The sequence below is a fragment of the Xyrauchen texanus genome, chromosome 18 (assembly GCF_025860055.1).
Source record: "Xyrauchen texanus isolate HMW12.3.18 chromosome 18, RBS_HiC_50CHRs, whole genome shotgun sequence".
Taxonomy (NCBI): Eukaryota; Metazoa; Chordata; class Actinopteri; order Cypriniformes; family Catostomidae; genus Xyrauchen; species Xyrauchen texanus.
In genome coordinates, this window is record NC_068293.1 from 32,436,831 (window position 1) to 32,448,906 (window position 12,076).

Consider the following 12,076-nt stretch of genomic DNA (forward strand, 5'->3'; position numbering starts at 1 on the left):
AAATAGAGCTTTAATCATTAATTTACTTCTCTGGAAATGCATATCATATTTACTGCTTAAAAGCAGAATTGATGTTCGGCTCACATGTCATTGCAGCAGTTCTTCAATACAAGGCCACACAAATATGTTTAGAGGTCACTTTCCAATGTCAAATATCATTAACACGGATGTGCAGGTAGACCTGGCTCTAGTTATAATTACATTGAGGGGGTTAAAATAGCCTTGATGATCTCTACTGCCCATCTGAAGCATTTGAAGCTAGGGTAATACCCTATGTAAACTGGGTGTGTTCATTGACACATTGTAAATCAGCAGCTTGAGACTGTCTACACTGACTTAATATGTCGACACGAACATTCTAATTCATTTATTTGCATTGTTGGCAGTAGTAGCGCCAGCACGCGCAGTGCAAAATGGAACTGGACACCCGTTGACTGTCGGCGTGATGCAATGTGCAGCAATGGGCACTTCCTGTGTAGACAGCACCATTGATTATCAATTAACGATTAGCCATGCGTCCGGTGTAGACAGGGTGTATTTTAGTGGTTTAAACATTATTGTCCCTAAAAGTGTACTTACACTTAAGTCACTTCATCCATTTTTTACCAATCTAATCATGAAAAGACTCAGCGTAAATGCCCACGGGAGGTTATTTGAGACACATTGAAGAAGAGACTCAGCCAAGTGTAAATGTATCTGTTTGTTCAGGCTACATTTGTAAACTTCACTCCTTGCAAACAGAACTATGTCAGCCTTCAGAAGTTTGGGAGCAGCAATTCACACATAAGCAACGAATCACCATGAAACTCAAACAATAATTGTCATATGGGCAAAGCTTTCAACAACAACTCTCTCAAACTTAGTGAACAAAATAATTTATGAAAAACAAAGTTGCAAAGTTTTGCAGTCCAGCATTGGCATCATCACAGAAGTGAACTCCATTTGTATATTTGTATATATTGCAGGAATAGTATCAAATCTGATAGAACAGGTTCAGATTTATATCTGTTTTACAGAGACACATTTATGGCCAAGTGTAAATGGAATAGCATTTACAATCAAATAGCAACCCCATCAATAAAGATCCATGAAGTGACTAAGAGTAAATAGGCCTTAAATGTACTGAATTGTTCCTCATCAAAATTGTTTGTTTTTAAGGGGCAACATTTTTTGTGTGATTACGTATGACTGAGTGCTGTTAAAAATTCTCAAACCATGCAAGATAATAGATACGCATCATTCACAGAAATTAAAGGCGGTATTAAGTTTAGCAATAAGCAGTGGTTGTGGGTTTATTTATGAGCTGCTAAAAATCCTCCCTACTGTCCTCATTACTGCTATTGTTTGCAGGCACAGGCTATAGCAGCCACACAGAGTCCCAAGTTACCTGCAGTCTCATTGTTCTACATTTCAGAAGACATATTTCATAACTAACACATTTTTTCACTGAATTCTACTTGTCTCTCTCGCACACTTTTCCAGGATATAGATAGTCGACATCTCTTTAAAAGGTCAAGCAGTGCTTTTGAGCTTCAGGGGGATAATGCAAGCTGATTACTAAACGCACTTGCCACAATTGCATTTTTTTATTTTCAGAAAATTAATGCTAACATGATACAGGCACAAATCAAACATGTGGGTGGAGGCCAGGCTTACTTATTATATTTTCAATGTGCTTAAATGTCTGCACAAAGCACTACAAAATAATACTGCATGCTTGTCTGAGATGCTGCTCCTACTCCTTACATGCTCAAAAAGGCATTAATTGTAATTTATTTGTTAACATGTGTTCAAAAGTTGTGTTATCATGTTTTAAATTTGATTCAACACAGAAATCGTGAAACTGGTGAAAATTGCTTCATTTACCACAAAATGTTTTGACAGTTAACTGTAGACCCAATACTGTCAATTGCCTCTCAAAAGAATTCAGTGATTAATAAATAATATTTGTTGACTGATTTACAGACTAAAAATAGATTGATTCGACAACACAATTTCTTTACAAACTTGTCTTTATTCATGTTTCTAATATAAGTACTGCATGCTGTTTGAATTAGTATAACGGTCACATAGTGTAATTTTCAAGCCCTACAGCCTCACACAGACTATGCTCAGTGTTTATTACCGTAATTTCCGGACTATAAGCCGCAACTTTTTCCGACACTTTGAACCTCGCGGCTTATACAATGACGCGGCTAATATATGGATTTTTCCCGCTTTCAGATTTTATAAAAAAAAATAAATAATAATTTCTGTGACGTGCTCAGTTTTTTGGCGGCGTGAAGCTTTCATTAGACCAATGAAATTGCCGAACGGGTTAAGGTCAAACAACTTTTTTGTTTACTGTTTAGATTAAATCGAAGCGCTCAAACTTCCCATCATTCTGATTACGGTAGTCATTTTGTCACCCTCACCATGGCAAAGACATGGAGAAACGCATATGATGCTGCTTTCAAGTTGAAGGCGATTGATCTGGCTGTTGGAAAGGAAATAGAGCTGCTGCACGGGAGACGTTGGAAACAGCAGCGTGAGGAATTGACTCAGTGCAAAAGACAACTAAATCTGAGGCTATTCTGAGGCTATTCAACTCCGACAATCGAAGGAGATGACTTCAGTGGTTTCAGTGCACAGGACGAGGAAGATAGTGACCAATGACTTTCTTGGTAGGCTACTGTTTACTGCAAATGTTTTATTACAAGCCGTGTGTTTCAAGTGCCCTGCTTCACGTGTCCTTCTTGGGAAAACTGTCACACGGGCACCAGTGTGACAGTTTTCAGCAGGGCACTTGACGTTCCAGGTAAGGCTTTTAATGGCCACAGCAATGTTTACAATCAATTTTATAAAGTTTCTCAATTCTTCTATGCGCCAACACTAGACTGACGTGTGTCACTTTCTCAGCTCTGTGGCTGCAGCCTTTTATGCCGCTCTCCCCATGCTTACTGAAATTAGACACCGGTGTTAGACATAATTTAGCTCAGATGTAAGCTGCTTACCGCTTTTCTCTCCCGGACGGGCGCTTGACCACGCCCCCGCTGCCACACCGTGTTTCGTTAAAGCCTATTTATTTTTGTTACAAGCCGTGTTTCGTTAAAGCCTGTGTAAAGTTAATTTGTTTCAATTTATCCTGGTAGGCACCTGCAGCTTATAGACAGGTGCGGCTTATTTATGTTCAAAATAATATTTTTTTTAAAAATCAGTGGGTGCGGCTTATATTCAGGTGCGCTCAATAGTCAGGAAATTACGGTATCTAACTCTTTATGGCTCTATTCATCACTGTCCTCTAATCTAAAAGTCGTGTACACTTCTGAAGGGGGTCATATCTGACCAATACAGCCAATTACTGTATCTCCAAAACATCCCAGTCTGAGAACAAAGCCATTTCTTAAATTTGTTTGTGGTCTCAGATAAAGATTCACCCAGTGTCAGACTAACCATTGAATAAAACTACAGTATTTCAACATATGTCCATAATATTGTTGCTAGAAAATACAACAATCACTGGCCTTCCAGATCTGTAATCTGAGACTATACAGCACACATACCTGCAAAAAAAAGAAAGAATTGGTATGGCATTTCAAATATCATATTCATAAGCTCACTCTGAATGAATATTTAATCTGAAGCAAACTACCTCGGTAGAATTAATTCATTTTAACAACTGGACTGATTTGGAATAAGATGTAGCATGTTCACATACAAAACTTCAGCCAGCAGTATTGGAATAAATTATATAGTGGACAAAAGGCAAAACCTTACCAGGTCAGCAAATTTCAACCATGCTGCATGTTTAAACTATCAGAAACACGCTTTCAAGTTGTATAAGATGATAAAATGAAGAAATAAAATTTGTAAAGAGAATTACTATTTGCCCAGTATTACTAAAATTGAGTAGTAGTGGGAATCTTTAGAACAATCGAGAAAGAATACCCAATAAAAGGATCATCATTTCACTAACTGAGAAATTGCTCTCTATTCTATGGAGTGGCATACTGACTCTTAATACTTTTTAAATTGATTTTCATATAGAACTCTCGCGTGGGGTGGAAGGGTGGCGGGGGGCTTGTGTGGTACTCTATTCACTCAATTAATCACATAATACAATCAATTTCTTCACCGAGAGAAGTCACACATCAGCATTTTCTCATTAGGATGGCTTAGAGATTTAGCCTTTTTATAGCACACTCCAAGTTCTATTACGTAGTGTAAAATCACTGAAAACATGGCTTGAAAAATATTAAGAGTTTTTGATATCTCATCCCTGGAGCCACAGGAGGGCTGAGAGTAATACTGGAGTTTTACAAGTTTTCCCAGAGCTGGTGATATAAGAAATGGTAGCACCCTGTAATTGCCTTTGAGAGTGAACAAGAAGAGAATCTATACAAATGGAATTAAAAGCAGGCATGTCTTAAGAATTCCCAGCAGTCATTCAGTTATTGATAGTGTAAGAATATCAAGAGAGAAGTTAAAAAACAGATTCAGATGTTAGCTATGCTGAAAGGACCAGCTTAGGCCAGCATGATTTTCATGCCTGTCCAGACTAGTTTATGCTTGTTGGTGCTGGTCTGATGCTGGTCTTGCTGGTGGACCAGCATAACCAATAAATGCTGGTTAACCATTAGGTCCTTTATGTGAAGCTTCACATTTCTTAAATTGATCAAGAAATTTATGCTGGTTAATCTAGTTATGAAGCCAGGTGGGGACACCAACAGCCCATGGTGGGGCCCAGCTTCCAAAACACAACATCTGCAGGTCTTTTCAACATGGAGGTTTTCCTATTGGTTCTTCAGATGTCTAAATTTACAAAATGTTACAAAAAAAATGTCAAATGGTTACCATACTGTATTAACTCAACGAAGCATAAAATGACCTTCTCATTTCTTAATTTGTGCATCCTCGTTTTTTCGATCCTCCATCACATGACCCAGAAACCGATCACATCCGCCATCACAAAGGATGTATCAATTCTCCAAATAAACCATGAGGAGGCAAGTACCAAGGATGGAGGAAGCTTCCCGAGGACGCATGAGCGAGGGAGCTTAGGATCATCCAATGCGGAAGACTGTTTGGTCGAAGCACCATATGCACACATGAATTCTCCTCGCACTTTACAGTATATCTCACACAACAGTTTTCATTCATATTCACCTTTGTGGTTTAAATAAACCATAATTGTGACATACTTTAGCAGTGCATCTTTAATTATTATTTCTTGTTATGAAAATGTCAATTAATCAAGTTTCAACAACATAATGGCAAACAGGCATGAAGTACAGCAGCTGAACAAAAATGTGTTCTTAAGTGACGCGTGAGTGAGCAAAGACGTTCTTGTCTTATATAGAAAAATATATCTTGCACACGTAGAGAGGTTGCTTGGTTTAAGCCAGACTAGAATCGTGTTAGCATTAGTCATGAGTCATGACACCCAGAACTGCTATTGAGATTTCAAAGCAGTGAACACTGGGACACTTACTGTATATATGAGAAAAGGTAACATCACTTGTTAACATCTTAAATTCACTATGGTTTGCTATGGATAAATCATCTAAGGGCCACTCTCCTTTCTCTTCTTAACACACACACATTTGTATGCCACTCATTTCCCACCACATCACACAGATATATCCTCAGAGAGGATGTTAAAGCGTTTTAATCAAGCCATTGCACAGACAGCATGGAAATCCAGGGCATAAATCTATTAATGCTCCAGTGTTAGCATTCATTGGGAGATTTGGAGGAATCCCTTCATTATAGCACTTAACACCTCGAAAGACTATGTCTAATGAGACCAGTGCTGCACACAATTTATCACCAAGGAGCTTCATTGAAACTAGACACACACACACTCTACCACAAACAGTTATATGAGCCAACCTTCAATATCAAAGACATGTGAGCCAAGTGGTAGAGTACTAATTGGTTTCAGCACAACAAATTGCCTCTCTCTCTCTCTCTCTTTTTCTTTCTTTGTGTGTGTGTGTGTGTGTGTGTGTGTGTGTGTGTGTGTGTAGATAATCCAAGGATTCTGTAATCCAAAAAATTCCAAAGACAGCTAAATCAGCCAACCCTTTTTGAGACTACAGAGGTTAATACTTCCTCCAAGCTGCAGATCATTCCAAGCACAACACATAAAGCACAGTGCTGAAATGAGGGAACACCAACCTACACTTGTTTCAAGTCAACATGAAACGTCGTTTGCAATCCAATTCACTTCTGTAATCTGAAGCAATTCTGATTGGAACAGAATATTCAATGAGAACAAAATTTAGTGTTGGACTTGGATGTTATCAATCAGGAATTGATTGGATTGTGAAAAGTTGGTGAAGAAAATTATTACAATTTGATAAAAGATTACAGAGACAAACGTTTCATCATCTTAGAATAACATGCACAGATAAACCGCACACAACAGACCAGGACAGCACATTTAAAAGGTAAATTGGGATTTTAACTGTCATCACACACTCACTCTAACAAGCCTATATCATCGAGAGATTTCACTGATGATAAACTAATGAACAGGCCATGGATCACTGTAACTGTCAGTCACAAAGACACTTCCAAAGACAACCAGAGAAGCACTAATTAACAAAGGCTTCTCAGTGGGATGTGGTTACTCTGCACAAGGCTGACTTTATCATACAGTATGACTGCTTATGAAACCATTTGGCTCATATTACATGCAGTTGAAGTACAGATTTTTTATGAAGTATATCTATCACACTGAAGCTGCTGCGGGTCGATGCTGCCCTAAAAACAATATTCATAACTTCATAAGGTGTTCACTCTGTGGAACAAGATATTTGTTGTGAATTTCAACCACATTTACATGTATACTCATCATTTCTCTAAAAATACCATAGTTGCCACAATTTATATACATATACAGGTACAGTGGGACTCTTTCTGATATGGTACAATGGAGCTAAAGGCACACTTTAAGGAAAATTTGCTTTTTTGCATGGTCAAATATTGTATCAAGTTTGAAAAAAATAAAATTAATTAAATATTGATGGAGCAAAATATTGTGTGAAAAATAAAGAATAAACGAAAGTTGTTTTGAATAAATTAGCAATTGCAATATAAAGGGTTGTGAGGGTTACTTTTTAAATGTATTCCACTACAGATTACATGCTGTATAATGTAATTTGTAACGTATTTCATTAGATTACTCAAGGTCAGTAACGTATTCTAAATACTTTGGATTACTTCTTCAGCACTGGTAGATTTTTTCACTTGTTTTGACTATAAAAACTCTGCCAGTACAGTAAGACAAAATACACATGTTAACAATACGTTCTCTGAAAAACTTAAATATCTTATGCAAAAATATCTATATTTTTACAGGAAAACAATACAAACATTATTATCAAGAATATGTTTTACCTAATATCAAACATCTTACTATAAAAAATTAATTATGATCTAATGTGAATTTTCTTGATAAAAAATATGATCGTGCCTGGTAACATGTGCATGTAAAATGGCTAGAAATAGCATATTAGCTTAGCATAAAGCTGACAATTTACACAAGGTTTCTTCTGCTCCAAACCTTATTCAAACTTACTTCTCTGTCTGCTCATATGAATGTAACACATCATAAGAAAGCGTTTCACCACTGTTCAAATGGACTTTGGATCGCATAATTTATATAAAAGTTTTCCATCTGAAAAAACTAAATATTAAATGAAACAAATGACAATAAAATGCAGAGTAACCTCTTCAGTAATCAAAATACTTTTTGAATGTAACTGTATTCTAATTACCAATTATTTAAATTATAACTGTAGTGGAATACAGATACTTATATTTAGAATTTTAAATACGTAATCCCATTACATGTATTCCGTTACTCCCCAACCCTGGCTATAAATATATACAGTACTGTGCAAATGTCTTAAGCATATAAGATGTTTCACAAAAGGATTTGTCTTAAGATGGTTATTTATATCTTCAGCTTTAGTGTGTCAATAGGAACTATAAATATTAGAATCCCAAACATTACTTTAGCTCATAGAAAAGTTTAGAATAGAAGAACAGGGAGCCCTGCAACAGATGCCATGGCTCCCACAAAGCCCCCCACTGAACATTGTGTCTGTCTGAGATTACATATAGAGACAGAAGCAATTGAGACAGCCTAAATAGATAGAAGAACGGTGGTGAATTCTCCAAGAAGCTTGGAACATGCTATCTGCCAACAACCAAGAAAAACTGTGTCCAGGGGTATTTCTGAAGACATCCTCACTATGCAACATTTTTCATAAGTGAATAAAACTTTTGCACAGTACTGTATATATTACAAATATCACACACACACACAAATACATAAGGTGTGGAGGGAGCCTTTTATCCCACACGATGTAAAAGGCCCCCAGGGGGGTTATAGTGATATTGTGTATACAGGGACAACAGTTATAGGGCAAAATTGGACAATTTATTAATCCGATTGAGACAGCAAGATACTTTTTTTGAGTAAATAATGAAGATTATGCTTATTAAAAATTCAACACTTTAGAAAAGGGTTGAACATTTTCTGTTCATTGCTATCCCATCTGCCATTTCATAACATCTCAAGTATTTTATAAACAAATTAAATAGCAATTGTTATTGGATCAGTCAAGTTGAGCCCATTTTGAACAAATCTATTTGGCCTACTAAAGAAATAACAATGAGTTTATTTAAATATGACACAAATGGTTACATCAATGTTATTCCATACTATAGTAGTTTTGGATTAACTTAAATCTTAACTGTATTAACCCAATATTAATATTAGATTTCCTTCCAACTGTGTCAGAAATTTAATAATCGTGTCATTTGGTTTAATTTCCTGAATGTTTAATTATAGTGGTTGACTAATACCAAGTTATCTCTGAAAATACACGTTTGTTGTCATTTTTGTAAGAGCAATGAGGAATTGAATTGTTTAGTTGACTAGCTAATGAACTAGTCTCGTTCTGACTCAGACCTGCACAATGTAAACAAAAACAAATAGGGTCTCTGAGATTGCAAACCGTCGTTTAGATCCGAGGACAGCACAGCAATCGATTCAATGATTTTCCACGAAACGAAATCCTGTGATCTTCTCGCAAACATCGTCATTCCCTGTTGGTAGTGGTCTTACTGGATAAATACACAGCGCACTACTCCCACCTGCCGTCAAGTGGGAAGTACCAGCCTCTGTACGCGCAGACTCATTCACTGCCCTGAGCGAACCTCGCAAGTGAGACTTTCGAAGCTGACGATCAACTTAAAAAATGCGCGTCAGACTTTTGCCGTTTATTTTGGACTTGTGTTTAAGTTTAACACCTGCACTGGTGATGTTAGTTTTGCGCTGACGCCCTCCACAAACTGAACGTTTATCACAAGAAAATAGTACTGGTTGTGCAGAATAGTCTACTTTCGAATATCAGCAAATTAATAAAATAACAATAAATCGAATATGTATTTGCTGACACATTGACTTCAAAGAACATTTTACAAATAAAAATGTAACTTGTTACAAATATAACTAATTCGTAGATTTTATTTCAGACAACTAAATTGCATTAAAGAGTGGACCATTAAGGCTACACATAGTGGCTATATTATTAAAAAAGTTACTTGTTTATGATCAATGCACTACATTACTTAATGTCTAGTAAAATCTAGCTCTCATCCAGTGCTCTAGATTCGCCTGCAAAACTTTCACAAGCCCCATATGAGTCAAGGATAACAAGTGCAAATAGAGAATAGCTTTACACTCTTAATAAAAGCTTCGCTTAATCATCAAAATATTTTTTTTCTACAAAAGGACGTGCCAAAACTGCAAAGCACCACACAGTACTCCTCCTACATCCCCCTCATTCAGAAAGACCCCTTCAAACGCAAGACTATTTTCTCACTCTTCTCATTCCCATGATCAGAATCATTCGGTCATACCTTGACTGCCGCCGACGAGCAATCCGAGGAAACAGAAGAAGGTCCGAATCATTTTCAGCAGGTCCTGATGGACAGCGGGCAATGGTCGAAGTGAGTTGAACGGACGACGGTTAGAAGAAAAGAAGCACTCGTGCCCGGTCTCTCTCTCCGTGCGTGTCAGTGGCTGGCGCACACACGCTCTCTCTACTGCTCGCCTTCTCACTGCCTGCCACAGACGAGATCTGTTGAGGAGCAGTAAGCAGCTGCCTCAATGCAGCACTCTTTCAAATGCGCCGAACCAGCCCAACCTACCAGCAAGCAGTACATCGCGGCAGGTAGAAACCAATGCCCATCAGTTCAGTCATCGGTATTGTTTGTTGAGAACTCAGAGCCCCAAATATAGCATTTCTGAACTAATGTAGATAAAAACTGTAGGATAAAGAGACCAGGGTTTGTTGTCACAATATTTATTCCAGTGAATATTTATCAATTAAGTCATTATCTGCATTGCCACTACCTCATGGCTACACAAAATCTATTGAGCATTTTCATCCTATTGCCCCAGAACAAACTATACAGTTAATTGAGCACACCTTGACCCAATAGTGAGGCATGTTGACACAATATATGGGTTAGTTGACAGAATGGAACCTGCCTCTCTTTACATTTACGCATTTGGCAGATGCTTTTATCCAAAGCGACTTACAGAGACCTTATTACAGGGACAATCCCCCCAGAGCAACCTGGAGTTAAGTGCCTTGCTCAAGGACACAATGGTGGTGGCTGTGGGGATCAAACCAGCAACCTTCTGATTACCAGTTTACCAGTTATGTGGTTTAGACCACTTCACCACCACCACTCCACACTCTTTAATTATTGTCTTTATTGTATAGTTGCCCCTGGTCTGAATGAATGATTGATTATCTTCCCTTGTTTACCTAAAGGCTATACTTATAACTAAAAATGGCTGAGGGGATCCGGAACCCCCCATAAGGCATTAGGGACCCTTAAGAAATAAAAAATTGACTTTAGGGGGTCCCTAAATATTATTATAGTTTAATAAAGATAATAATGACAAGTAAAAATGTAAACGCCCCAATGTCACAAGACCGCTATACCACCCAACCCACCCCACCCACCCTATAACAACCATGAGGCGTGGGGACCCCTCATAAAACTGGAATCAATTCAAGCACCGACTCACTGACTGAACTCCCATCAGACATTTTTGCAGTGGCTGAAGCATGTTTACCTTCCCTGTATGTTTGGAAGTGTGTTGGGTCAGCAGTGTGGGAGATCTGGGTTTGGATCCTGTGTTGAAACCAGGAAGTAATTGTCTTTGTATAATCATTGATGAGAGCAATTCTGAGGTTGCATTTTTCACCTTCACATCACATTTTTACTCTACAGATGGTTAGGTTTAGGTTTGGGCTTTGGGTTTGGAATACAGTTTATAAAACATGCATTCACACGTCCATATGGCCAACAACACTTAGCGCTTTGGCCACTGGGGGCAGTGTTTAAATTTCGATAAGCACAGACTGATTTTAGCTAAAGAAAAATCTACTTTCTATTTACATTTCTACTGTGGTTTCCCCTAATTCTGGAATTATATATTTTGTTGTTCTAGGAACAACATTCTTATCAAACACTCATTGCCCTCTCATTTTAGGAGTTGTAGTGCAGGGCTATCATTGGCAAGGTGGCCCATAAGGTCCCCTATGGTATAATCTAGTTGGGCACAGGGGAGGGGTGCCCACTCATAAAAAAAATCAAATAAAATTCTCCCATGCTAGTTTAATTTAAAATCTGTTAGTGTTAGAGCTAGGGTTATGGCTGTGGCTATTGTTGGTTGATAGGAAATTTGAGCAATTGTATCACATGCAGGTGAGGATGGCGGAGTGATCAATCTTCTAATTGTGTTTGCCGTGCATGTTGAGTATAAGATTTCTCAAGAGTGGAGTGATTATTAAAATGGTTTATTTTATTTATTTTTTTTTTCCCAAGAGTTTTAATCCCTGAGCCATTTCCCATGCCTTTGGGTTGTTTATCTTGAATTCATTGTAGCACAGGGTCCAAGCATTCCAGATGGAAACGTAAGGTAACTTAAAACCCTCCAAAGACCCTAATCCAGTTGGACCATTACTTAAAACTACATTCAAAAGCCTGTCCCCTAAAG

General features: G+C 37.7%; 1 protein-coding gene across 3 annotated transcripts in view; it reads right to left on the bottom strand.

The window, feature by feature from the left end:
* LOC127658766 (neural cell adhesion molecule 2-like) overlaps positions 1-10,120 on the bottom strand; it is a 250,492-nt gene extending 240,372 nt beyond the window's left edge. For all 3 annotated transcript variants that reach the window (XM_052148260.1, XM_052148259.1, XM_052148261.1), the window contains exon 1: positions 9,919-10,120. In XM_052148260.1, coding sequence (XP_052004220.1) covers positions 9,919-9,970 — 52 coding nt within the window. In that variant the 5' untranslated portion in view covers positions 9,971-10,120. The remainder of the gene's footprint in view (positions 1-9,918) is intronic.
* Between the last annotated feature and the right edge of the window lie 1,956 nt (positions 10,121-12,076).